The sequence below is a fragment of the Capsella rubella genome, unplaced genomic scaffold, assembly GCF_000375325.1.
Source record: "Capsella rubella cultivar Monte Gargano unplaced genomic scaffold, Caprub1_0 scaffold_8, whole genome shotgun sequence".
Taxonomy (NCBI): Eukaryota; Viridiplantae; Streptophyta; class Magnoliopsida; order Brassicales; family Brassicaceae; genus Capsella; species Capsella rubella.
Genome location: NW_006238916.1, coordinates 1,442,788 through 1,466,974, shown reverse-complemented (window position 1 = coordinate 1,466,974; position 24,187 = coordinate 1,442,788). Strand labels below are relative to the sequence as shown.

At 36.0% G+C, this 24,187-nt stretch overlaps 6 protein-coding genes across 9 annotated transcripts; 3 read left to right on the top strand and 3 right to left on the bottom strand.

Moving 5' to 3' along the window:
- The first annotated feature begins 26 nt into the window (after positions 1 to 26).
- LOC17876822 (DNA repair protein REV1) lies at positions 27 to 7,209 on the top strand. 2 transcript variants are annotated; one of them, XM_006282096.2, is made up of 23 exons: positions 27 to 238; positions 412 to 556; positions 724 to 839; positions 926 to 1,002; positions 1,130 to 1,614; positions 1,877 to 2,020; positions 2,267 to 2,399; positions 2,498 to 2,586; positions 2,664 to 2,714; positions 2,795 to 2,998; positions 3,154 to 3,273; positions 3,470 to 3,562; positions 3,684 to 3,743; positions 3,837 to 3,923; positions 4,085 to 4,168; positions 4,288 to 4,360; positions 4,695 to 4,763; positions 4,926 to 5,024; positions 5,237 to 5,491; positions 5,587 to 5,660; positions 5,776 to 6,341; positions 6,474 to 6,534; positions 6,680 to 7,209. In XM_006282096.2, exons 1-23 carry the CDS (start codon positions 72 to 74, stop codon positions 6,722 to 6,724), a joined length of 3,297 nt encoding a protein of 1,098 aa, XP_006282158.1. In that variant the 5' UTR covers positions 27 to 71; the 3' UTR covers positions 6,725 to 7,209. The 2 variants fall into 2 exon arrangements, with proteins under 2 accessions (XP_006282158.1, XP_023639710.1); XM_023783942.1 differs by lacking the exons at positions 27 to 238; positions 412 to 556; positions 724 to 839; positions 926 to 1,002 and adding an exon at positions 1,034 to 1,050.
- A 948-nt stretch (positions 7,210 to 8,157) lies between these two features.
- Positions 8,158 to 8,552, bottom strand: LOC111830225. The gene is made up of 2 exons (XM_023781862.1): positions 8,350 to 8,552; positions 8,158 to 8,245 (listed from the first exon to the last, which is right to left on the bottom strand). Exons 1-2 carry the CDS (start codon positions 8,550 to 8,552, stop codon positions 8,158 to 8,160), a joined length of 291 nt encoding a protein of 96 aa, XP_023637630.1.
- Positions 8,553 to 11,808: 3,256 nt separating this feature from the next.
- LOC17875691 lies at positions 11,809 to 14,433 on the top strand. Of its 2 annotated transcripts, none has more exons than XM_006281668.2 (2): positions 11,809 to 12,150; positions 12,270 to 14,433. In XM_006281668.2, the coding sequence occupies exon 2, from the start codon at positions 12,633 to 12,635 to the stop codon at positions 14,283 to 14,285; it is 1,653 nt and encodes a 550-aa protein (XP_006281730.1). In that variant the 5' UTR covers positions 11,809 to 12,150; positions 12,270 to 12,632; the 3' UTR covers positions 14,286 to 14,433. The 2 variants fall into 2 exon arrangements, with proteins under 2 accessions (XP_006281730.1, XP_023633582.1); XM_023777814.1 differs by lacking the exon at positions 11,809 to 12,150 and having other exon boundaries at positions 12,159 to 13,370; positions 13,667 to 13,746.
- A 754-nt stretch (positions 14,434 to 15,187) lies between these two features.
- Positions 15,188 to 18,117, top strand: LOC17874918 (multiple organellar RNA editing factor 4, mitochondrial). The gene is made up of 4 exons (XM_006280021.2): positions 15,188 to 15,699; positions 15,783 to 15,880; positions 15,968 to 16,033; positions 16,128 to 18,117. The coding sequence occupies exons 1-4, from the start codon at positions 15,347 to 15,349 to the stop codon at positions 17,783 to 17,785; spliced, it is 2,175 nt and encodes a 724-aa protein (XP_006280083.1). The 5' UTR covers positions 15,188 to 15,346; the 3' UTR covers positions 17,786 to 18,117.
- A 117-nt stretch (positions 18,118 to 18,234) lies between these two features.
- On the bottom strand, positions 18,235 to 20,720 carry LOC17875725 (protein OSB3, chloroplastic/mitochondrial). 2 transcript variants are annotated; one of them, XM_006280423.2, is made up of 9 exons: positions 20,284 to 20,720; positions 20,073 to 20,211; positions 19,835 to 19,976; positions 19,483 to 19,595; positions 19,235 to 19,385; positions 19,083 to 19,147; positions 18,830 to 18,980; positions 18,675 to 18,739; positions 18,235 to 18,572 (listed from the first exon to the last, which is right to left on the bottom strand). In XM_006280423.2, the coding sequence occupies exons 1-9, from the start codon at positions 20,637 to 20,639 to the stop codon at positions 18,441 to 18,443; spliced, it is 1,314 nt and encodes a 437-aa protein (XP_006280485.1). In that variant the 5' UTR covers positions 20,640 to 20,720; the 3' UTR covers positions 18,235 to 18,440. The 2 variants fall into 2 exon arrangements, with proteins under 2 accessions (XP_006280485.1, XP_023638728.1); XM_023782960.1 differs by having other exon boundaries at positions 18,675 to 18,736.
- A 1,435-nt stretch (positions 20,721 to 22,155) lies between these two features.
- LOC17875738 lies at positions 22,156 to 23,164 on the bottom strand. Its single transcript, XM_023781859.1, has 2 exons — positions 23,125 to 23,164; positions 22,156 to 22,679 (listed from the first exon to the last, which is right to left on the bottom strand). Exons 1-2 carry the CDS (start codon positions 23,162 to 23,164, stop codon positions 22,156 to 22,158), a joined length of 564 nt encoding a protein of 187 aa, XP_023637627.1.
- Positions 23,165 to 24,187: the final 1,023 nt, after the last annotated feature.

The window sequence follows — 24,187 nt, the reverse complement described above, 5'->3', positions numbered from 1 at the left end:
AAGGAAAATTCCGTTGAAAGCTTCTTCTTCTTCGCCTCGCTCTGAGAGATTCATCATCCCCAATAACAACAATGAAGCGTAGCTTTGGTTCGAATTCTTCAAACAATAGTGGCAGTGGGAGTAATAAGAAGTCTAAGAAGAAGAATAATCCGAGTAATCAGAAAACCCTAGGTGCCGCATGGGGCGCTGCTTCTTCTCGTTCTTCATTCCGGTCTGCTCCTTTCTCCGATTTCGGAAGGTCTTTCTCTTAATCTATGGAACTTTATTTTTGGGTAGTGGTTGGATTTTGAAATTCCCATGTAAAGTTTGGAAATTTAAGTGCTTGTTCTGAGAACGATCGATAACGTTTGTGACGTTTGAATTTTGGAAATTCGTATGAAGTTCTGTGATTTTATATGTTTTTGTTGTTAGTTACATGGAAGTGAAAAATCGGAAACTTCAGAACCAATTTGAGACTGAGGCTTCTGCTACTTCTCATGGTGTTTCGGGTTCTGAGAAACTTATTTTCCAAGGGGTTTCAATCTTTGTGGATGGTTTCACCATTCCTTCCCATCAGGTTTATTCTCTATTGCTTTGATTTTTTTAAATCAATTTTCCATTATGTTGGTGTTTGGTTCTCTGCTGATTTGAAATGGCTTACCTCTTAGATTTTCATTATGTTTTTTCTGTAGCGTAGTATTACTGGTGTGTCATCTGTAGTTAACTGTGCCTAGATCTGTGTAGGAGCTTAAAGGATACATGATGAAGTATGGTGGAAGATTCGAAAACTACTTCTCTAGGCGTTCTGTAACACATATCATCTGCAGCAACCTTCCAGATAGTAAAGTCAAGAATCTAAGGTTAGTTGTTTTTAGTTTCTTGAAAATCCTGGCAAAGTTCTTGCAAGTTCGTGTCTTAAAACTGGTTTTTAAACATTTCTGATCAGGGCATTCAGCAGAGGGTTACCTGTTGTGAAACCCACGTGGATAGTGGACTCTATCTCTGCCAACAGACTTCTCGGCTGTAAGTCAACAGAAGATGATGTGTGGATTTGATCAGTTAACTACTGTCGTATGTATTCATTTATCATTGCAAACTATTTATTTGTACATCTGATTCAATGCTTTGTGTTGTGATTATCATATCTCAGGGGTTCCTTACCAGCTAGATCAACTGAATGATACCCAGCCAAAGTTGTCTGCCTTTTTTTCACCCGGAAGCCATTTGACCCCTCAGATGGCTTCGCCGGTTACATCTTGTCAGCCTGATACTGGATACAGTGAAGCAGAAGAAGGAAGTTCAATTAGAGCTGAAGATTCAGAGGAAGCAAGAGACAACGTTAATGATGAGATTGATGGCGTTTTTATCGAGAACACTACTGCAGAACTGACGGAAGAAACAGGAACTGGTGATCTGAAATCTTCTGAAACGAATCCTGAAAGACTTTGTAATTATGATATAGAAGAAAAAGAAGTTACTAGTGAAATTCAATCCACTACCAATCTTCATTCCGCTTCAGACAACAAGTCCTTTCATGCAAATGGGAAGAATGCTGGCAAAGCAACCGTTGCTGGATCTTCTACAAGGCGTCATTCAACTCTTGAGGATCCCAATTTTGTGGAAAACTACTTTAAGGTAAAACTTTATAGAAATATTTTTTGCCTGGGTTATTCCCACACTTTCTGGTATCTCTTACAAAAGATTTATTTAGCTGCTGGTTTCTTCCGAAAAATAAATAATGATCTCTGGCTGAGATATTACTCCTGTATTCAAAGTCCTTTCAGACGAAAGTAAGAGAGTCTCATTGTCAATTTATATAACTAGAAATAAGTGGATGTATTGTATCATTCCAATGAAGATTCTGAAGATTTTTATTATATGTTTTTTTTTCCTGCAGAATTCAAGGCTACATTTTATTGGAACATGGAGAAATAGGTACCGTAAAAGATTTCATGGCTCTTCCAATGGACTGAAATGGGCAGATTCTGGTCAGAATACAGCTGAAGTGGATAAGAAGTCGACCATTATCCACATTGATCTGGTATTTCCTAAATCTGGATCTTTTCTTTATTTTCTGCTTTCTAAAAGTAAGAGCAAGAACAGAAAGCCGTGGCCAATTCTTCAATTCTGCATTTTTCCACAGCACAATAGCTAGCTGTTTACGCATGAAATTGGCCATAAAAGAGAGTGAAAAATATGATTGAAGTTTGTGATTCTAGAATTGCATTATTGGTTCTGACTTTCATTTGCTGCATTCTAGTTATTTATTTCTTTGATATATTTCCAGGATTGCTTCTTTGTGTCAGTGGTAATCAAGAACCGTCTTGAATTACACGACAAGCCGGTAGCTGTATGTCACTCAGATAACCCAAAAGGAACTGCTGAAATTTCCTCTGCAAATTATCCAGCTCGGGCTTATGGTCTGTCTTATACGAAAGTAATCTCTCTTAAGCTTGGTTGTATTCGGGTTCTGACCATTCTGTTTTTGTACTAATTTGATGTCATTTTTTTTTTCTAGGAGTGAAGGCAGGTATGTTTGTAAGACATGCAAAAGACCTTTGCCCTCAGCTTGTTATTGTTCCTTACAACTTTGAAGCCTATGAAGAGGTATTTTTTAGAGTTGAGTGTCTATTTGTATGTTGTCACGTCGGTCCAGATTGTTTGACATTGTAACTCAATTGCAGGTAGCTGATCAGTTTTATGACATCTTGCATAGGCATTGCAGAAAAGTCCAGGTCAGCCTCCAAAAGAATTTTTTTATGAGTTGGTGGTCTTTGGATGTTGTTAACATTTATGTATGTTTTTTGGAGTTTAGGCGCTAAGCTGTGATGAAGCGTTTTTAGATGTCTCTGATTTGAGGGATGTAGAACCCGAATTTTTAGCCTCGACAATAAGGAATGAGATCCTTGAGACTACTGGATGCAGTGCAAGTGCTGGGATAGGCGGTACTATGCTAATGGCTCGTCTCGCTACCAGAGTTGCTAAACCAGCCGGCCAACTTTACATCTCTGCTGAGAAGGTACTTTCTATAGAAAGCTTTCTATCTTTTGGATATGTGTTTGTTTCGGACTTGTAATCAGTGGTTAGAGGTATATGAGCTGTGCTTAGTTTCTTAATTGCAGAAGCCATTTTGTATTAATATTGGTTAACTGATAGTGTCTGCCATTTCGGCAGGTAGAGGAGTTTTTGGATCAGCTTCCAGTCGGGACACTACCTGGTGTAGGTTCTGTGTTGAAGGAGAAGCTGGTGAAGCAAAATATTCAAACCTGTGGGCAGTTACGTTTGATTTCCAAGGTAAAACATTTTTGTGGTTATGGCATAACTGGTTGCTATTTAATTTAAGCAAAACATCATAGGCAATTTTATTTAATACGACATTTTCCTTTGAAGACTACTGTTTCTTATTAGTTTTAAGCTGCTTAGTAATTGTTATCGACAGACAACTTCGCTAAGCTCTACCAAAATATCCTGTCGGGTTTGGGTTTTATAGGATTCTCTTCAAAAGGATTTTGGAGTGAAAACCGGCGAGATGCTTTGGAGTTATAGCAGAGGACTAGACCTACGGTCTGTTACAGCAGTGCAGGTATGCTTAACTGTTGACTCACTCACTTGTTTGACATTTCATCATTTTTCTCTCTGTTGGTGATATTTTTCTTTTGATATGTATATTCTCAGCCAATAACGTAATGATTTTATATGTACAGGAGAGTAAGTCCATAGGGGCTGAAGTGAATTGGGGTGTGCGTTTCAGAGATCAGCAAGATGTGTGGATTTCGTGAATAATGTCTTGTTTTTTTTTTCCAAACATTATTCATTTGAGGTTAGCTAAGAACATGTGTGGTTATTGATGGTTGCAGGTTCAACACTTCCTTCAATGCCTATGCAAAGAAGTTTCTTTGCGTCTGCAAGGATGTGAAATGATAGGACGCACCTTTACTCTTAAGGTTTAATGCCTTTCTTAGTTTCATTTTTGTAAAATATTGAGGTTTTTGTTTTAATAGTATATTAGTTTTCATCGCTTTGGGCAGTATATGCCATGTTCGAGTGACATCATTAATGACGAAAATAAAATATAATGACTATTTGCACTCTTGTGATACTTCAGATAAAAAAGAGAAAAAAAGATGCTGAAGAACCTACCAAGTATATGGGTTGTGGAGACTGTGACAATCTGAGTCGTTCCATCACCGTGAGTTATTGCAATGGAAATTAATGGAAAACTAGGATGATAGTATTTTTCTCTCATACTGCACGTGTGGTATTTTTCATATAAAGTCTGGCTGATTATTTTTAGCATCGATGCTATAGGTGCCTGCTGCTACAGATGACGTGGAAGTTCTGCAGAGGATTTCAAAGAAGTTGTTTGGGTCGTTTTGCTTGGGTAAGTGGGTCTCAGGTGCATTCCTAAGATGGTTTTTTATTGCTATTAACTGAGCATCTAGATTCGCGTCCTTCCTCACATTCAAGAAGTAGCTTAGTTGAACTTCAAATTTTATAAAGATGGATGAGACTAGTTTGAAAATATGATCCTGTGAGACCAATTTAAGCTCAATATTGCAGAGTTGTTCTATCTTACACTGCAAGAGAGTGAGAAAGTTGTCCTTAAGACTGAATGTCCTGTTGGAATCTATTCTTTGCTATTGACTCCTGGATAACATCTAACTGTTGCATCAGCATCCATGATTAAACATCAATTTTTGTTTCTCTTGAAATAGATGTTAAGGAAGTTCGTGGGGTTGGGCTTCAGGTCTCTAAGCTTGACAGTGCAGATCTTTCTAATAAAGGTTAGTTCTGGGGAATTAAACTGTCGGGTTCATTTCGATTTGATACGTATTAAATTGCAGATCATTCTTATGAAATTTCTTATGCAAACATTTCGGAAAGAAAAGTGATTCAAACATTGTAGTCTCTCCTATTCATTTTTACTTGTTCCTTTGGTTTTCAAGGTTCAAGGACTCTGAAATCATGGCTCAGCTCTGCACCTGCATCTGTCCAAATAGAACAAGATGATAATGTTTTTTCCGCAGTAGTCAGGGAAAACTCAGGTAAATAAATGTTCTTTTAGTGCTCACTATGCTAAAGCTTTACAAGTGCTGCCCAGAAAGACACGCCTATTTGGTATATTTGTCTTTAGTAACAACCCCAACGTTCTGTTTGAAAACGTATTAGTTTGTCTGTGAGAAGAAAATGTATTAGTGCGCTCTTAGTTAAGCTTTAGCTCCAAAAAACTAGTGACTTAATTGTTGCCATGTGACAGATCGTAATAGGCATGTTGCTGGTGGAGTTTCTAGACTCCGAGAATCTAATTCAGCAGAATCTTCAATTCAGTCAGGTGATACAAATTCATCCTTACCGCCTATGTGTCACCTCGACATGGAAGTTCTAGAGAACCTTCCTCCAGAGCTCCTTTCAGAATTAGATGGAACCTACGGCGGGAAGTTGTATGAGTTGATTGAGAAAAAACGAGGCAAAAGAAAAATCAACAATAGTTCTCCACATGTCTCCTTGGATGGTTAGTTTTGTCTGTTGTATTAGAAGCCTGATCAAATAGTTGTGTTTTTTACCCCAGTGTAGTGCATCTGAGATGGTTACTTTTTCTTCCCATAGGCACTACTGCTGGCATTAAGGAATTAAAACCTCTCTCAGTTAAGATACATGGCTTGAGCACCTCTGGAGAAAAGGTAAAGCTCTTTCTATTCCTTCTTGGAATGAATCATCGCACATATGTTAACAGTTACCTGAAACTGGGGCGAGTGATATAGACTTATAAGAGTTTTGTTACATTCCTGAAATTAGGAATATAAAAAACCATTTGTGCCGCATCTTTCCACTGCCAGAGCGTCTATTCAGCATACAATAGATATGACTGATTTGATGCCTTCATCCCTTAGTCAAGTCGACGTCTCTGTGTTACAAGAATTACCTGAAGAGTTGAGAGCTGATGTATTGGGAGCATTTCCTGCCCACAGGAGACAACAATCATCATCAGATGTTCCCATGGAGACTTGTAAGAAACAAGATGAGGAGCCGATAGATATAAAGGGCACTGAGAATGAGAATGGATTCTCATATAGGTCTCTCTGGTTTGGGAATCCTCCTCTTTGGACAGAGAAGTTCAAAGTTAGTGGCAATTGTACTTTGGAATTTTTTTCAGAGACATACTACAAGGTTGCTCAGTCAAGGCCTATGTTATCCCCGGTCCTGCAACACGCTATTTCAGAAATCGGGATTTTTCATGATGCAAGTGCCAATGATTTGGACGAAGCTATTAACAATATGTGTGAACTTCTTAAACAGTACATTAAGCTCAAGGTAGAAGGTGATATTGAGGAGATATATCTCTGCTTCCGCCTTCTGAAAAGGTATTATTGCAGAGATCTTTCTTGCACCTGTATTTGATCATAGTTATGATACATTTGATTTAGAGATCTCTTTGATTGTTCATCTTTGATTATTATTACCACTTTTATTGGTGATTATACGTTTACCTTCAGATTAGCAGCAAGGAGCCAATTTTTCCTACAAGTCTATGAGATATTGTCGCCCTTTATTCAGGTCAGTGCAAGGTTGTACATTGACATTGCAAATGACTATGAAAAAAGGATGCCAGAAGTTTAACCATGAATAAGCTAGATCCTGAATTGAATCATTTGGGAAAATCTGAAATTGGCAAAGTAATCAGACTTCTTTCTTTACACAGGCCACGATCAATGAACACTATGGAGGAAGCTTGAGTATACCTTGAAAGGTCTTTGCTGTGGTTGGACTGAAATCTGGCTGGATGCTATAAAAGAATGTATACTTGCAGCTACATTCGCTTTTGTCCCTTCTTATGGGTTAAGATTCATTGTAAGTGTTAAGAAGGTGAAACACTGTTGTGGTCCTTACCAACAAGACTATCAAGACGGCTGTGAATAGAACTAAACTTGGGATTTGACTTTGCAAGACAATGTGGATCCATCATGAAGGGCATCATGGTGTTTGGTGAATGCACACAAAGCAGCTTATTGCCGCAAATTCGCATGTGAATTGAAAGCTTACATTGTGGCATTTGCACAATGAGATATGGGAATAATTATAACCTCAAAAGTGCAGAGCCACTAGGAACCACTATTTTTCTCTGTTCAGGGGATGTATATAGAAGAAACAAACACTGTACTCTTGTGTATAATAGTACAATTTACAAGTACAGCTCCATCATTTGGTTAAAGGGTAATTAGTTTTTTTTTTCTGTTCTTTTCCAATTTCGATTTCAAGAGCAAAGGCTATCTAACTGACAATACAGGAAAGCTAAAACACAACTAAAAACCCCCATCATGCATGGATTCGAAGATTATGCCTTGAGTTATAAGAAAGAGCAAAAGGGTAACAAAAAAGAAGCAGTGAAATCTGCTTTAGTAATCCTCTCTAACTTTAAAGAAAAATTTTAGAGAACTTTTTGAGAGTTAATCTGTGTGAAGAAGTATCGATGTTTGGTGCTTGTGTGATCAAGCGTATTTTGTGCGTTGGTATTGACGCTACTTGTTGGAATTGAAATGTAGGCTCATTGGGAGTTTAGCTCATAGTTAGCCTATCTTGGTGAAGTCTAGACTTATGGAGAATTTTGGCTTAAGATTAGTTTGTCTCAAAATTTCATGTAATTGGAAAAAGTGGTAATTCAAGAAGGATGGATTTAATTTACGTGTTTGCAAATTGATTGCATTTGCTTTTTTTTTTTTCAAGTAGAATTTAAATCTGAACTTGTAATAATAAAAATTGAACCTCATTAACAAACTTTTTGTTTCATTTACTTTATGCACTCTTATTTGTTTCATTCGCACTTACAAAATGGTGGCAAAGCCAATACAACATTTTTAGATATCGTGCTCAAATCTACAAAATTATTATTATTATTTTTATTATTATTACTATGTATTATTTATATTCTCGAACCGATCCATCAAGCCATTTTCTCACCTTAACCCCTCAAATAATTTGCAACATCCCTATAGAAGACAAAGCAAACAAAACAAGGTTATATGTGTATTGTTGTTTCTTCCAAATATATTCAAGTTAATATAAAACGAACCAAGTAAGAAACATACAATATATCATTCTCTAAACATATACTAGATTTATGAAAATATGTATTTACTAGTCATGACTATATTTTCAAAGTATAAGATTTTCTTCTTTTTATCATTCTGCATAAACGCAAAACACTACCGAGCGTTGTGCACTTGTGTTAGTTGTCAAAAATGTTTGATCGAAACGATTAGTGCGATAACTATTTCATAAGTACACAATAGTTTGATATTTAAACATTGAAACGAACTCAAACACAAATGCAAAAAAAGAAAGAAAAAAGAAGCTTTAAAAGAAAATTATTACTGCGATAATTGAGATGGCAAAAGAGGTGGTAAGTGGCATTGCTTTAGACATTTTTGGGTGCAAAATTCTTTAGTGTTTAGTTTGAAACCACACACGAACATGCACTTGTCCCAACATGAAAGTGCTTCTACCTCTCCTCCCATTGTTGTCGTTACTACTGCTTCGACCAACAATACCAATGTAATGCACTTTCTCATATTCATTTTTCTTAAGTTTTGTTTTGTATAAGAGAATATGTATATGTTGCATAAGAAATTTGTTTATATATATGTGTATGTGTGTGTGTGTGTGTAAAACTAATTAATGACCAAATCTTCATTTGGTATGGTATATGTTTATTTTTCTTAAGTTTTGCTTAAATTTATTTGTTTTGTATATAGAAGAGAATATGTATATGTTTTATAAGATATTGGTTTGTATATAGAAATCTAATGAACCAAATCTTCATCTGGTGTATATGTTTAATTATGAAATTAGTCAAGTTAGACCACTTGTGCAATGTTCTAACTTCAACTTTCACTGTATTAAGATTTACATATGCATTGAATAATGCATCCAAAAATGAATCTTAAAAAATATTAATTTAATTTTGAGATCCTTTATCATTTAAATGAATTATTGTATTCCATTTCTTAAGCTGTTCTTTTTTTTTTTTTTTTATGTAGAAGAGAACATTGAAGATGTTCTATAAGAAATTTGTGTGTGTGTGTGTATATATATATATATATCTATATATATCTAATGAACAAATCTTCATCTGGTGTATATATATATATATTCAATTACGAAAATTATTTGTTTGTCAAATTAGACCACTTGTGAAATGTTTGAACTTCAGCTTTCACTTTATTAAGATTTACATATATAACTTAAATATGCATTTTTTTTTAAAACACACCTTCAGATTAAAGTTTGACATTCTTGATCACTTAAATGGGTTATTATATTCAACTTATTATAATATAATTAATTTTCATAATGGTATATCTCTCTAAACTGTACCAAAATTATTCCAATTTATTTTTAAAATATAAACTACTAGAAACCTTTATTTCCAACTAGATTAGAGCTTGCATAAATACGCAATTTTATAAAATAAATACAAATCAACATTACTTTTTGCTATACATTATATATTATCATAATAAATCGAATTTTAACTCGACGCAATTCATCTAACTGTAAATGAATAAGAACTAAACTTCTGTATCACCAAATTATATATGCATATTATATAAATTAATCTATCTTATTTGATATTAAAAATAATTAAATAAACTAACATAAGATAATTAGTAAAATTAAAATAAATTCTATATTTTTTTTGGAAATCCGACTGCAAGTTCGAATGTAACTTTTGTTTTGTTTTTGTTTTTGAATAAATAGCAAGGAGATAAACTTATTAATCACTTAAAAAAGACTATAATCGATTGAGATGACTAACTGTTTAACCCAAAAAAGCTAGTGAGCATGTTTTTACTTCTCCTAATCTATACATTGAGAGGTTGTAGCAATCATCATTAGTTATAGTAGAGATCTTACATGTTTCATCGACATGGAGACAAATAGAAATCATTCAATTTGGTTCCACTTTGCTGAAATAGAAGTCCCTGTCTCAATTTATGATTGCTATATGTCCCACAACGGAGCACTTATTGTCAACTATATAGAAATAGATGGTTGGATTAACATGATGAACATAATTTGAACATAATTTGAATATATTTTAGATTAAAGATTAATATATTTAAGATTGAAATATATATTGTTAAACCAAAACATGAGAATTTTAGTCATTTTCTTACTAAAATTATCTAGATGGAGATGTAGACTAACCAAACACACATATGATCATTCTAATGAACAATCCAAAAACTGAAACGAACAATAGTTAGACGGAGAGCATTTTTATGGACCATTTTGATGAAAATTTTAGATAAGTAGCAAAGAAAGAATTATATGCAAAAAAAAAAAAAAAAAAAAAAAAAATTAGTGGCCATATTACTCATTTTGTCCGTTTAAGCCCTTTATCAAACACTTCACATGAAGAGAATCAATATGAATGGTAAATTATGAGATCTGTTATGCATTTTTAGAGATCATAATACAAAACTGACAACTTTTTTTGGAAATCAAAATGCATACACTCCAACATACAACGATCAAACAATTTGCTTCTGGGATCATGGGCTAGAACTAATGTTAGAAGTATGTTATAAGTGGAAAGTTTAAAGGATTAGATTGTCGCATTGCCTACTTCGTTGAAATGCTTTTTCCTGTTTTTCTCTTCTTTATGGGTGAAGATAACCATATCTCAACTTAGACAGTACCAGCTTGTGTGCTTCATCAAAAATAGACATAAAGGTTGATTTGTGCATGCTTACGACAATATTTAATTTATAGAAAAATTTGTAGAGCTAGCGGTGATTTCTCAACAGCATATAGGTGTCACACACATTCCTAAACATATCTAGTATATAGTTTTATTGGTATCTTAGTATATAGTTTGTTGTTTGCATATTATTTAACCCTTAATTTATCATCATCGACATGAAAAAAAACGCATTGCATGGTTGCGTGGTCTTAAGTGTATCTATCTGCGAGTGAATGTATCTGAGGCTCAAGATTTTTCCATTGCAAGGAAACAGAACGAATCCGGAGGTTTTAGTAAAAGGGTTTGTAAGAAATGTTATCGTGAGAAGTCAGGTTTCGCAGACACGTACGGACCATGAGTACAGTTTGGAACGAGAATATGATGTTTGTTGCGTTTAAGCCGTTTGAAAAGACAGTTTGGTGCCTAGTTTAGAAGAGTACTTAGGGAAATGTGAGATAAAAGTTGTCTCAGGTTGAGAGAAGGATATATCTCGGACCTAAATTGGCTCTATGGTACAACCTTAAGCTTGTCGAGGTCTCAGGACTTAAAGCTTGTTGAATTTTGTTTTATTCGGTAAGCAAGGGAAACGTTTCTGTGTTCAATGTTTTGTCTAGTTTTTGTGTGGTGTAATATTCTCATAGTCTCCATGAAACTGGTAATGACTTTGCTTGGGTTATACGTCATGAGACATCCAAGGCTTAGGGTTTTTTTGATACACCTTCGGTTTCTCGAAACTTTTTTAGGAGATTGTGACAGCATTTATGATATTTCTTTGGTTTTCTTACAAATTATTTATTTAAACTGACAATTTCAATACTTTGCTATAAGTGTATACATTTTATGAGATTCTTCTTTAGTCTATAAGGTTTCTTCCATTTTAATTAGCTTGTCCTGTCCAAAGCCATGGTTAACTATCAAAACGAAACAGCACTCATGTTAGAGAACATTGTAACCTCTACGTTATGAATAGCGCAAAAATACAAAACGACGTCGGGTGTTTCATTCATAGCCCAAATGATACGAACTCGATAAAGATCGGCCCAATAAGAAGTTAAGAACTATACCTGGGATAATATTATAGTTCTGAAACTTTGAGCTATGATTCAAAATAAATTACAACATAAGGGGTTTGCAAATAAATATTAATTACTAAAACCAGTCGAAAAGCCCTAAAGGCCTAAACCCATTAGTCACTGTGTAAACCAACTGACATTTTCTAATAGAAGTCTCCGGCCGGTGTTTCTCCATCTCCGGCATCAATGGCCATGCTCATGCACCGTCTCCGGAGAGTTCTAGTCGCCGCGCCTTCCTACTTTCAAAGATCCTTCACTCTATCTCGTCCCTCCGATTTCACTCCCGTCTCATCGTTATTTCCGCGAAGATCCGTGGTGAAGGTTTCACAATCCTCGGAATTATTAATTATACAAGTAGGCATGTTATTAAATTGGTTTTCTAATTACAGCTTAATTAATTATACAAGTACAAGTAGGTTGTAGTTATTAATTATACAAGTAGGCATGTTATTAAATTGGTTTTCTAATTACAGCTTAAGGAGAAAAATTCCGGCGACAACACCAAAACCGAGATCTGAGCGCCTGGGTGATGGCAGCACGAAAACACACCTACTAGCTCCGGCGATTGCAAGGGAGACTCCTTTGCGGCTTGGACTTCGACAACAAACTCAAAGCCGGAGCAACCTGTCCCGGCGCTTCCCTCCCGGAATAGATCGCAAGAAGACAACCACTCCCGCAATTCTCGAGTCTCCGAGAAAACAATTTTCAAATACGGTGAAGCGAAAGGCAAGCACGGCGGCGAGAAGGGGAAGTAGCTCAAACAAACACCCAACCACCGAGATCCGTGACCAGCCAACAGATCTGAAACCAAATCAGTTGTAAAATCGCCTAACAACATGTCTGAACTCATGATGCCGTTTCATATTCACCCTATGACAGTTAAGAACCTAAAGAGACATGCTTGCGATTTGTGCTTCGGAAGACCGAAACCTGGCATCGTATATTTCTGCAAGGAGTGCGAATTGGATCTGCACAAGGCATGTATCGTCCAGTTCCTCAACAACCCAGCTCAGTGTAATCACCATCTCATGGTTTTCAACTCCATGCTCGATGCAAATGGCAATGAACGATGCCATTATTGTCAACAACAACTATGGTTTATCTTTGCTAGTTGCACTATATGCAACATATGGATCGATGCAAAGTGTGTGCAACAACCACCAGCACGCACTATCTTCCAACCAAAGCACCACAAGCATAGCCTCTTCCTCTTGGGAAGACTAGTCACATTTACTTGTAATGCATGTGGTGTGGAAGGCGACCGCAATCCTTATATATGTATCGAATGCAATCTGATGATCCACAAAGACTGTATTGATCTTCCACGAGTCATAACCATAAATCGTCATGAGCATCGCATCTCTCATACCTTTCATCTTGGTCAAAGAGAAGGCATTTGGGAATGTGGAGTTTGCCGGAAGCCGATTGATTGGGTCTACGGAGCTTTCAAATGCTTCCGTTGTCCTAGTAGTTATGCTGTTCATTCAAAATGTGCAACAAGAAAAGAAGTGTGGGATGGGATAGAACTCGAAGATGTGCCTGAAGAAGATGAAGAAATCGAAGATCCATTCAAGGTAATTAATGAAAAAGATATAATTCATTTTAGTCATGAAGAACATGTTCTCAGATTGGATGAGAATTATGTTCTTGATAATGATGTTATGCGCTGTGGAGGTTGCGTTCTTCCTATCAACGACAATCCATGCTACAAATGCGTGGAATGTGATTTTAGCCTTCACAAAACATGTGCTAGTCTTCCTCGGAAGAAAAACCATTTTTTGCACAACCATAAACTTATTCTACGGGCTCGAAAAGATGACGTTTATGTAGATAAATGCGGAGCTTGTGAAACTTATTCTAATGGTTTCAGGTATGAGTGCCATCAAAAAAATGGTTGTAAAGGTAATATAAAGTATGATGTCCGTTGTAGTTCCATAACAGAGCCGTTTCACCATGATCTGCATCCACATCCTATATATTGGACCTTGGGAGATACCAAACAATGCAAGGCTTGCGGCACAGACATACTTAAGCCTTTAAGTTGTATGGTATGCGAGTACGCTCTATGCATAAGGTGCGCTACTTTACCAAAAAAGGTAAAACATAGGTGTGATGATCACTTCCTTTCACTATGCCATGATTCTGGGAAATCGAGCGGTGACTTGTGGTGTGATATTTGTGAGACCAAGACAGATCCAAGAGTATGTTACTACACTTGTGATGAGTGTGGTGTCAGTCTCCATATAAATTGTGTACTTGGAGATTTATACTATACGAAGATAGGACTTGTCTATCCCAGTCTTGAAGTACTTCCCAACATTGATGTTACTCGACCTTTCTGCAACAACTGTAAAATTCGTTGCAAGTCCAACTTTCTTATGAAGAATACTCTAGGAGACTTTGTTCGTTACTTTTGTTCCATAGGTTGTATTCCTAAAAGAAGGCCGCTGTTGAATCGTCTTTCAATGACTGATGAAAAACGGGAATAAATGAGTATAATTGTGAGTTTTGATTTCAAATACTTGAGGTTTTAGTTTTTTTTTTTTTTTAATTGTAAGATATAAAGGATGTCAGTTACATTTCTTTTAAATATATATACTTCTTTCAGTTTTAGTTATCATATAAAAAACAAATTATTCAGCAAAATTGTTCTAGTTATCGGTTCAAATCTCTACTAGACACCTCTGTTCTAACATCATTGTGGTATCATAGCTCTGTTCTACCATTTATGTTCTAACATTTTGGTATCACAGCATAGTTTTCAGTCTATTTGATCTTGTTAACAAAAAAAAGGAGTGAGCCATGACAGTTATTGGAGCAAAGCAACAAATTTTAGTTCCGCCACTTAAAAGGTAGTATCATTTTTAGAGTCTTAAGATCAAGACGATGTTCGAATCTCAAGAGGTATAAGATTTAGTGAAAAATGGATTTAAACAGCATTTGAGGGATAATTATAGGAGAATCGCAAAAAGGATACAACTCATTATTTTTCATTCAATCAGTCTTGGACGAAGATATCTTATTACATAACATTGCGGTTAATACCCGCATGTTTCTTTCTTTTAATTCAACTCATGTTATTATTATCTAGGTCAATTTTGTAATTTATACAATTTGCATAAAAAGATGAAATATGGCTGTTTTAAAAATAAAAATTAAAAAATAGCATTTTCCAAAAGATATTCGAAAAATATGACTATATGGTGAAATTCCTCCAACATTTTAAAAACCGAACTATCTTCCAAATCACCGGATTATTGAGCCAACCGAGTTCGACCACGCGTTAATTAATTAAAATTTATTTAATATTTTTCCCCATTTTAGATTGCTTGTAATATACATGGGGGTTTCCGGTTTTTAGTTTATATTCAAACTGGAGAAGTGACCGGATCGTGGATTATCTGGTTGGTCCGGTCCGGGAGTGAAAACATAGATTATTCCGCTAAACACAAAAACACAACGAAAAACCCTAAACCCATTAGTCACTGACATCTGAAAATTTCAAAGTAAAAAAACGTCTCCGGCCGGTGTTTCTCCATCTCCGGCATCAATGGCCATGCTCTTGCACCGTCTCCGACGAGTTCTAGTCGCCGCGCCTTCCTACTTTCAAAGATCCTTCAGTCTATCTCGTCCCTCCGATTTCACTATTGTCTCATCGTTATTACCGCAAAGATCCGTGGTGAAGCAATCCTCGGAATTAAATCGATCTCCGGCGAGATTGTTCTCGACGACTCAGTATCAGTACGATCCTTACACCGGAGAAGATTCGTTCGCCCCTGATAACGAAGGATGCGATTTCAATCATTGGTTAATCACAATGAACTTCCCCAAAGATAATTTCCCGTCTAGAGATGAAATGATTTCGATTTTTGAGCAAACTTGTGCTAAAGGACTTGGTATAAGGTTCGTGTTTCTTGTAAATTTCAATCGAATTCATCAAATTCGTTTTCTTTTTTTCAGTTGATTCAATTTTAGAATTGATTCAGTTTGGAAGAAGCTAAGAAGAAGATTTATGCAATTTGCACAACGAGTTACCAAGGGTTTCAAGCAACAATGACAATAGGAGAAGTAGAAAAGTTTAGAGGTGATGATTGAGTGATATGTGAAAGCATTTGTTCCAATGGAAATTAGTAGATTTGTTGACATTTTTTTTTGTGGTGTTTATGAACAGATTTGCCTGGGGTTCAATACATAATTCCTGATTCTTATGTTGATGTTGAGAATAAGGTGTATGGAGGTATATATATGTTTCTTGTTGGTTTTGTGTAGTCTTATATCTTCAGTGTGGGGAAGATACGTTTTATTGAACTGTTTTGGTGTTTCGTTTTTAGGAGATAAATATGAGAATGGAGTGATAACTCCTGGGCCAGTTCCTGTCCCTACTAAAGAAGGCTTTGATTCTCTGGAGAAGGGACAAGAGAAAGCGCAGAGAAGTGAAACGACTCCAGATCAGGGTCAAACCTCAGGAGAAGAGCTAGCTCAAATTAATCAAAGGCCATCAGATCAGATGAGTTTCAAGCAAAGGCAAGAAACTTTGGCTCTTGAACAAGGGCAAGGTCAAGGAGCTCGAATGTTAACCCCAGGACAAGGGCAAGTGCAAGGTCAAGGAAGTCGAATACCAATTCCAGGACAAGGGCAAAGTCGAGGTCAAGGAAGTCGAATCCCTTCATCTCAAGGGAGTTTCAAGCAAAGCCAGGGAACTCTATCTGTGGGACAAGGGCAAGCTCAAAGAAGTGAATTGCCTTCACTCCAAGGAAGTATCAAGCAAAGCCAAGAAATACCAACCCATGGACAAGGTCACCAAAGTCAAATTCCTTCATTTCAGGGTAGTTTCAAGCAAGGCCAAGAAACCCCGACCCTAAGACAAGGACAAGCTCAAGGAAGTCAGATGCCTCCATTTCAAGGTGGTAACAACCAAATCCAGGGAACACGAATCCCTGCACAATGGCAAGGTCAAGGAAGTCAAATACCTTCCAATCAGGTGGGTTACAGCCAAGGTCAAGGAGCTCAGACACCTCCATACCAAGGATTACCAAACAATTACGGTCAAGGAGCAGCTGTGCACTACAGCAGAGGGCCACCACAAGGAAACTTTATCCAAGGAACGCAAGAAACTTACAACCAAGGGAATTACACTCCAGAAAATGGTGAAAACTATGCTCCTGCACAAGGAGTAGGAAGTCCAGGATTTGGAAATGGGAATCCTGGAAACGGGCAAGGTCAAGGAGGTCAGTTATTATCTCCATATCAAGGGAGTTACAACCAAGGCCATGGAAATCCAGTACCAGGACAAGGCCAAGAAGGTCAAATACCTTCATATCAGGTGGGTTACAGTCAAGGCTTGGGAGCTCCAGTGCCCCCATACCAAGTAACACCACGAAATTATGGTCAATGGGCATTTGTGAACTACAACCAAGGACCACCACAAGGTAACTTTCTCCAAGGGCCCCAACAAAATTACAACCAAGGAGGTCAATGGAATTACAGTCCACAAAACGGTGGACACTATGGCCCTGCACAGTTTGGACAGTGGTATCCTGGACCCCCTCAAGTTCAAGGAAATCAAATGCCTCAATATCAGCTTAGTTACAATCAAGGTCAAGCAACTCCATTCCCTGGACAATGTCGATGTCAAGGATGTGGAATGCCATTTTATCAGGGGAGTTACATTCAAGGACAAAGAACTCAAATTCCTGGACAATGGCAAGGTCAAGGATGTGCAATGCCGTCATATCAGGCTAGTTACAATCAAGTCCAGGGAGCACCAGCGCCTCCATACCATGGAAACTACAATCAAGCAACACCAGGCAGTTATAGTCAAGGGACATCTGCAGTGAAACCAGTGAATTATAATATGCAGAACGGTGGATACTATGGTCCTGCACATGGATCGGCAGGAAATCCAGGATTTGCACAAGGTGTTACTGGACACCGGCAGAATGAAACATTTCAACTAGATGATCAGAGAAATGTAGCAGGTGGGGAGTAGCAACAATCCTGCAAATCCCACTGAAACCAGAAAACCAAATTCTTGAGCATATTACACAACTTGCTCGTCTCATAGCTCATGATAACAGAAGTCTCCAGCTCTCACTTTCTGTATATATGTTAAATAGATGATTCATTTCTTTCCGTTTCTACTAGAAAAGAATAAAGGATCAGATTAGAGCAATGCAGGAATTGTGAAGCTTGCAGCTTCAAAGGAAAGTAGATTTTTGTTGTGGTAATATACCATTGAGCCAAATTTTGTCGGTTGAGTAGTATAATAAACTTCATTTTGAAAAATTAAGTTCACTTGTATAGTTTATATGTTCTTTTTGATGTGACCTGACTCAAACTTGTGAAGTTATTCTAGGTCAAAGTCAGCATGAAGTCTGATGCTTACTATTAGTAAAAAGTGAAAACCTTTTTGAGCTTTCACTTTGAAAGTGAGTGAAAAATGTAAAATTTCGTCGCATTGATAAGATTTTCTGCAATAGACTAAAGGGGTTTAAGAGTTATTTACTGACAAGGTAAATAGTAAAATACTAAAACCCTCAAGAGGTCCTAGCCAAAAGTTATCGTTATATAAGACTGGAGAAACAAAATCATGCGGCCTTTTTACATAGTGGGTGGCCAAAATCAGCGTAAGGCTGCGAGACAAACTAGGCCATGACAGGTCTTTCTTGGTTCTTCTCTAAAGGTGGTAACTCTGAAAGTGCCCAAGTCGGGGAACTACTTATCCACAGTGCTTCACCTGTCTCCTTATGCTTGAAGTCAGGGCCTTTCGGGTTTCTCTACACATGGTTCAAAATCATTATCAGGAAATTCAAAAATGAACATAAGAGTAGAAATGGAAAGAGAATAGTGTCTTCAAAGATTCAAAGATGATATATTACCTTGTCTACTCTGTTATCCCACCATTTACTCGGGTCCTCAACCAAGTTCTTCCAAGATTCTTCTTCTACATCTCACGAAAGCTGGTTTTAGAAAAGCGAGACAATTGCAAATGCCACATACCTGCCTAATACTTGCTAATAAAAGAAGAACTTACTTTTATGCAGCGAGACTGTATTGGACATGAGAGGTCTTTCTTGGTTTTTCTTTAGAGGTGGTAACTTCGAGAGTACCCAAATAGGAGAATCAGTCATCCACAGTGCTTCACCAGTCTCTTTATGCTTGAAGTCAGGAGCTTTCACATTTGTCTACAAATATGTTCAAACATTAGTGGGAAGCTGCTAAAGAAGATATATGAGGAGAGACCAGTGTCTTCACTCTTCAAGATAACCTGGAGAGCAATATTTTACCTTTTCTGATCTGTTGTCAAACCATTTATCTGGGTTCTGAACCAAATCCTTCCAAGATTCCTCTCCTATATCTCAGGGTAGCTCATTTTATAAAACGACATGGTAACAAAAATGCCAATATTTACCTTATACTTACTGAAAGGAGAATTTACCTTTAAGTTGTTTCAGTTTGATGTCTCCGTTAGGGACAAAGACATCAAACTCAAGCTCGTCGAGTTTTAGCAAAGCCCAATCAGGAACTGTGCTGAGCCACAGAGATAAACCACCAGCCTTCCTCTTGAAATCGGGATGTTTTGGCTTTACCTACACAAGGAGATATCGATAACCGAACGATTTATAGTCCAACATGTCAAGTAACATGACTGAGAGAAAAAATGAATTCGAACCAAAGTGAGTTTACCAATCCGTTAGCTTTATTCCCACGATGATCGAACCACTCTTTAGGATTTTCAATAAGGTGCTTCCATGAATTAGAGGTTTCTTCATCTATGACTTTTACATTTTTGGATCTTGCTAGAAAGATAAGATATAGTAAATCTCTTAACTCAAATGTATCTGTTAATTCAAATGTCGCAAATCCTTGTATACAAGAGATATTACCAATGGAATCACGTTGACTAGAGCACTATACAAAAAGATAGAAACATAACTCCTCAAAGACTTATTCATGATCTAGCAGAGCCACTAGTTGAAAAATACAAAATATTACAGAAAATTCAACAAACATGGGTACACACAACATAAATACATACCTGGCTGATTCTTGATGCTGGTTACTTCTTTTTCAGGTGGTGACTGCTGTTTCTTGATACTAGTTACATCTTCTTCGGTTGATGAGATCGTATTAACCGGAGAAGTTTCAGCTTGTACGAAGTTAAGATTATGAACCATAACCTGTTATGAACGAGCTTCATATATTATAAATGAATCCAAGAAACTATTCTCTATAATACTCATTCCATCAAACTCAATTCCTAAACAAGAAGTCACCTGAACATTGGATTGAGTATATGTCACATTGGGAGGAGGTGAATCAATGAACAGCTTCCCAGAAATATGAATTCGATCCTCTTTCTTTAAATGCTGAACTGCGATTCGAGCTAGATCACCTTCGAATATAATCGGAATCCTGAGAAAGTTTCAAACTTTGATTAACAACAGTTTCACTATAACACATTCATACTTCCAAAATCAAAAGTACCAGAAATTAGATGATTTTGAACCCGAACGCTGAGAAATCATAGTTCCAGCCCAGAATTTTCCATCGGAGCAAGGGCCGCTTTCAACAGGTTGTTCGACGAATCCAATTAAGTTGATCCAATTCGAAATCTCCGGCTTGTACTCAATCTTCTTCGGCGGAGTCAGTTCTTTCTCCGCCGTCCGCGGTGGTTTCACTGATGCCTTAGCCCGAGGTTTCTTTCCTCCATCTCCGACGATGGTGGCGGAGAAAACGCGGATTTGCTGCGAGATCACCCATTTTTGAGTGGGGAGCTTCGAATGGTAGAGTAAGGAAGAAGAAGAGACTACTCTTGTCAATGTTCTAGAGATTAAATTCATAGTTTCATACTAAATGGGAAAGAATCTGATTCCGTCTCCGAGTTCCGGTGAACTGTGTCGCCGGAGACTTTTCAAGGAGATGATGAGAGAATTCGTGGAGATAAGGAAAAAAAAAAGCCCTAATTCTTAGTAGGCCTTAACTTTAGATTAACAGGCCCAACTAATTATATTGGGCCGTGCTTCGTATATTGTATTATCGTTAGGATAAGTTATAAGATCATGTTTTTTTTTTTTTAGCATCCAACGGTGAATATGAAATTCGAAATTGTATAATTATGATGATCATCTCTCTTTGAAAATGAAGATTGTTTATTTTGTGTTTCCTTGTTCTACACTCTACACAATTTAAATATGAAAACCTAATTCATTTTTTGCCTTGACCAAGTCAAAACAGAGATTTTATAACTCACAGCTCAGTTTATTCAATTTTTTTAATACATACATGAGAGACGTATATAGATGTATATACGTTGAATACTCTTAAAACTTTTGTGTATATATATATGATTTCTACAAACCTTGCTACGCAAACAAAGAACAACAAAAGCGTATTATATTTTCTAAGACGTGTAGAGGAACCATGACGTATAACGTTTAACGTTTCAAATTGTAATATGGTTTAGGGTTTATATATTATTTACAAATTTTGTTAACTTGTCCTCTATCCGTACGGTTCAAGTATATAGAGTGGATGAGAAGATAACATCTTATATTGTGGTTAAAGATAAAAACAACTTAGAATAATTAACATCTAATTAAGTTTGATGATACGATGATACACTATGCTTTCTATGAAATGTGAAAGGACTCTAACAACAGTTGATTGATACACCAAGTTGACTTATTAAATTAGTCCGAGACTTTGACCATATGGAAGTTTGCTTGACCAAGTCGTAAGATTTGGTACGTACGAAGAGTTTTTTCATTTGTTAAAAACAAGAAAATGAATAGTTCTGAAACAGAGTTAAGAAACATAAAGAATTATGAAGAAATTATTGTGTAGTTTGGATTTAACTTTCTTAAGACTTATTTCATTTATCGTCACTTAAACCAGCTCCACTGGGTTTTCTTACTAGAGTGCTTATGTTTAATGTGAGCCAAAATTGAATGAAAAAGTATTGGGAAGGACCTAGTTGTAGAAGAATCGTTTCTTCTTATGGCGACTGAAGAAACAAATGAGCGACGGCACGTGGCAGTGTCTGATTGGCTGATAAAAAATGTAAAAAAAAAACATATTTTATATTTAATTTTAGGTATTTCACATGAGGTGCTCTACTAACATTAAAATTAAATAACATAAATCCAAGAGTTGACTTGTTTTTTTATTTCTTTATATATGAATAAAATGGAAACTTTTAAAATGTCAAAAGTATAACACATGCTTTATTTAAAGAATGGATAGTAATTAATACATGAAAAAACAAATATCACTTAATATCAATATTACCCTAATGTTTCTTATCATCATATATCATACATAATAATTTTATTATAATCTATTAAAAAAAAAAAAGAATCATATGTCGAGATCTCTCATCAAAAACTCCTCCACCATCACCGCGTCAGGGTAAAACTCTTCTAAATCCATTGTAATCACTCCACTAAAGCTACTCATGTTTTCCAAGTATTCCCTCATAATAAGATCATCATTATGATGATTATCATAATTATCATGAACATAATCATCACACGTCCCACCATAATTACCTTGATCATAGTCATCACTTAGTTGGCCAATCTCACACGACGACGCCGTTTGCTTACTCTCCCCATCATCAGCCACGTGCGTCTCAATGGCACAATCTTGATTTTGGATATGGCCGGAGCTAGGGAAAATGACTTGTTTAGTAACCGAAGCCGGCGACCTGAAGTCTAACGTCACCGGACGTCCTTTTCTCTCATTCGATACATCAATGCCGGAAGAACGTCCGGTGAACTTTTGAACTATGTCTCGGAAATTGCTAGGGTTTGCATTGAGGAGCGTCGTCCGAATATTTCTCCGAGACCGTCTTTTATCATGTTTTGGTGCATTGGAGTACACTTCAAAAAGAAACAAAGAAATAAAAAAATTTAAACTTTGAATAGGTCAAATATACATTTAGTAGGAAAAAAATGTAAATAACTTACAAAAAAATTGAGATGATTCTGATTCTGTAATCACGGTATTGTACATCTCGGCTTCGACAGTGTTAATAGAAGGATCATAGTGTAGTAGACACTGATCTATCCTAAAGTTAAGAATGTTATTATTCATGTTTCTTTTTTGGTGTGTTTATGTTTTGTGGTTTTGGTCGTGTGTTTAGCTTGCAAAGACGATAAAACTGATCAGTGCATGGTTCATTTATACGTGGAGAAGAGAGATCATGTCGTAGGCTTTGACTTGTACAATATAGTTTTAATAATTATTATTTGCATTAACATTTCTTACACTGATCAACATAAAGGCTTCTCTTGACCACATGTATATAGAATTCAAGAAACAAACCGCGTTCATCAATCCTATAAATTTCATTATCATCTATCATTTTTCTTTGCACATATATAGATCGGTTCATAAATCGTATATATCAATCACTTATAAGTTATAATATAGTGTGTAGATGAGTATATATTATCAAAATATTGCAAAATTCGAATATACGATCAAATCATTTAAACCAATCATATCAAGCTTTTTAGGACTTTTAGTCGTTACAATATCTTCAACACATGCATGCTATCTCTTGTACTTAAAAAAACAATCCTCTATATATATAACAAAATTTCGCAAATCGAATAAATAATGGGTGAGTTGGCATTATAGTACATTTTCATAAACTAATTAGGAATATAGTACAAATACTATTTATAATTTGTGAAATGGGTGTAAAACACTGTGCGTGAGATAAGAAGAGTGTGAGATAGAAAATGAGGTGGGGTAAGGCAGAATTTGGGTAAAGACAAAAATGGGTTCCCTCATCTCCCTCTCTCCAACTCTCGTTACTCTCAATTAGCTTTGTGTAGAAAAGAAAAATAATAAATTTTTACTTAATTATTTTTTTTTATTTTTTTATTACACACCCCTTCAGTTTATTAATTAAGATATTTGTCAATGTAATTTTCTTTTCTAATTTCTTTCACATGCAAAAATGTCTATGTTTTTTTCTCAATAGTTTGATATGCATTTTGTTAAATAATTTTAAAAACTGTATAATAGTCTAAATATATATAATTATATATGTACATACATTCTTATGTACATATATATATATATGTACGATTTAAGCTATATATATATATATATACAAATGTTTATGTTTAATAGTTTCAAATACATTGCATGCATATTTTATGCGTACAATTTATTACAGAGATGTTTATGGCTCGAAGTTTTAGTTTGATACAACTGTACACAAAAATATATGTACATTTGTATATCACTATGCATAAAGATGTCTGTACAGATATAAATCATTGTACAGAGGAAATCTATACAAATTAATATATGTATAAAAATAAAACTTTAAAATGACACATTTTGTGAAACGGGAGAGTATACATTTCATTCT

Coding starts and splice junctions, on each gene's coding strand:
- LOC17876822 (XM_006282096.2), top strand. CDS start 72: ATGAAGCGTAGCTTTGGTTCGAATTCTTCAAACAATAGTGGCAGTGGG. Junction 239..411: donor CCTTTCTCCGATTTCGGAAG/GTCTTTCTCTTA, acceptor TTTTGTTGTTAG/TTACATGGAAGTGAAAAATC. Junction 4,361..4,694: donor GTTTGGGTCGTTTTGCTTGG/GTAAGTGGGTCT, acceptor CTCTTGAAATAG/ATGTTAAGGAAGTTCGTGGG.
- LOC111830225 (XM_023781862.1), bottom strand. CDS start 8,552: ATGAATATGAGAAAGTGCATTACATTGGTATTGTTGGTCGAAGCAGTA. Junction 8,246..8,349: donor TTGCCATCTCAATTATCGCA/GTAATAATTTTC, acceptor CTTATGAAATAG/TTATCGCACTAATCGTTTCG.
- LOC17875691 (XM_006281668.2), top strand. CDS start 12,633: ATGTCTGAACTCATGATGCCGTTTCATATTCACCCTATGACAGTTAAG.
- LOC17874918 (XM_006280021.2), top strand. CDS start 15,347: ATGGCCATGCTCTTGCACCGTCTCCGACGAGTTCTAGTCGCCGCGCCT. Junction 15,881..15,967: donor AGAAGTAGAAAAGTTTAGAG/GTGATGATTGAG, acceptor GTTTATGAACAG/ATTTGCCTGGGGTTCAATAC. Junction 16,034..16,127: donor TGAGAATAAGGTGTATGGAG/GTATATATATGT, acceptor TTTCGTTTTTAG/GAGATAAATATGAGAATGGA.
- LOC17875725 (XM_006280423.2), bottom strand. CDS start 20,639: ATGAATTTAATCTCTAGAACATTGACAAGAGTAGTCTCTTCTTCTTCC. Junction 19,596..19,834: donor CAGCATCAAGAATCAGCCAG/GTATGTATTTAT, acceptor TTATCTTTCTAG/CAAGATCCAAAAATGTAAAA. Junction 18,573..18,674: donor GGGATAACAGAGTAGACAAG/GTAATATATCAT, acceptor AACCATGTGTAG/AGAAACCCGAAAGGCCCTGA.
- LOC17875738 (XM_023781859.1), bottom strand. CDS start 23,164: ATGATAGATGATAATGAAATTTATAGGATTGATGAACGCG. Junction 22,680..23,124: donor TTATAGGATTGATGAACGCG/GTTTGTTTCTTG, acceptor TTCTTTTTGAAG/TGTACTCCAATGCACCAAAA.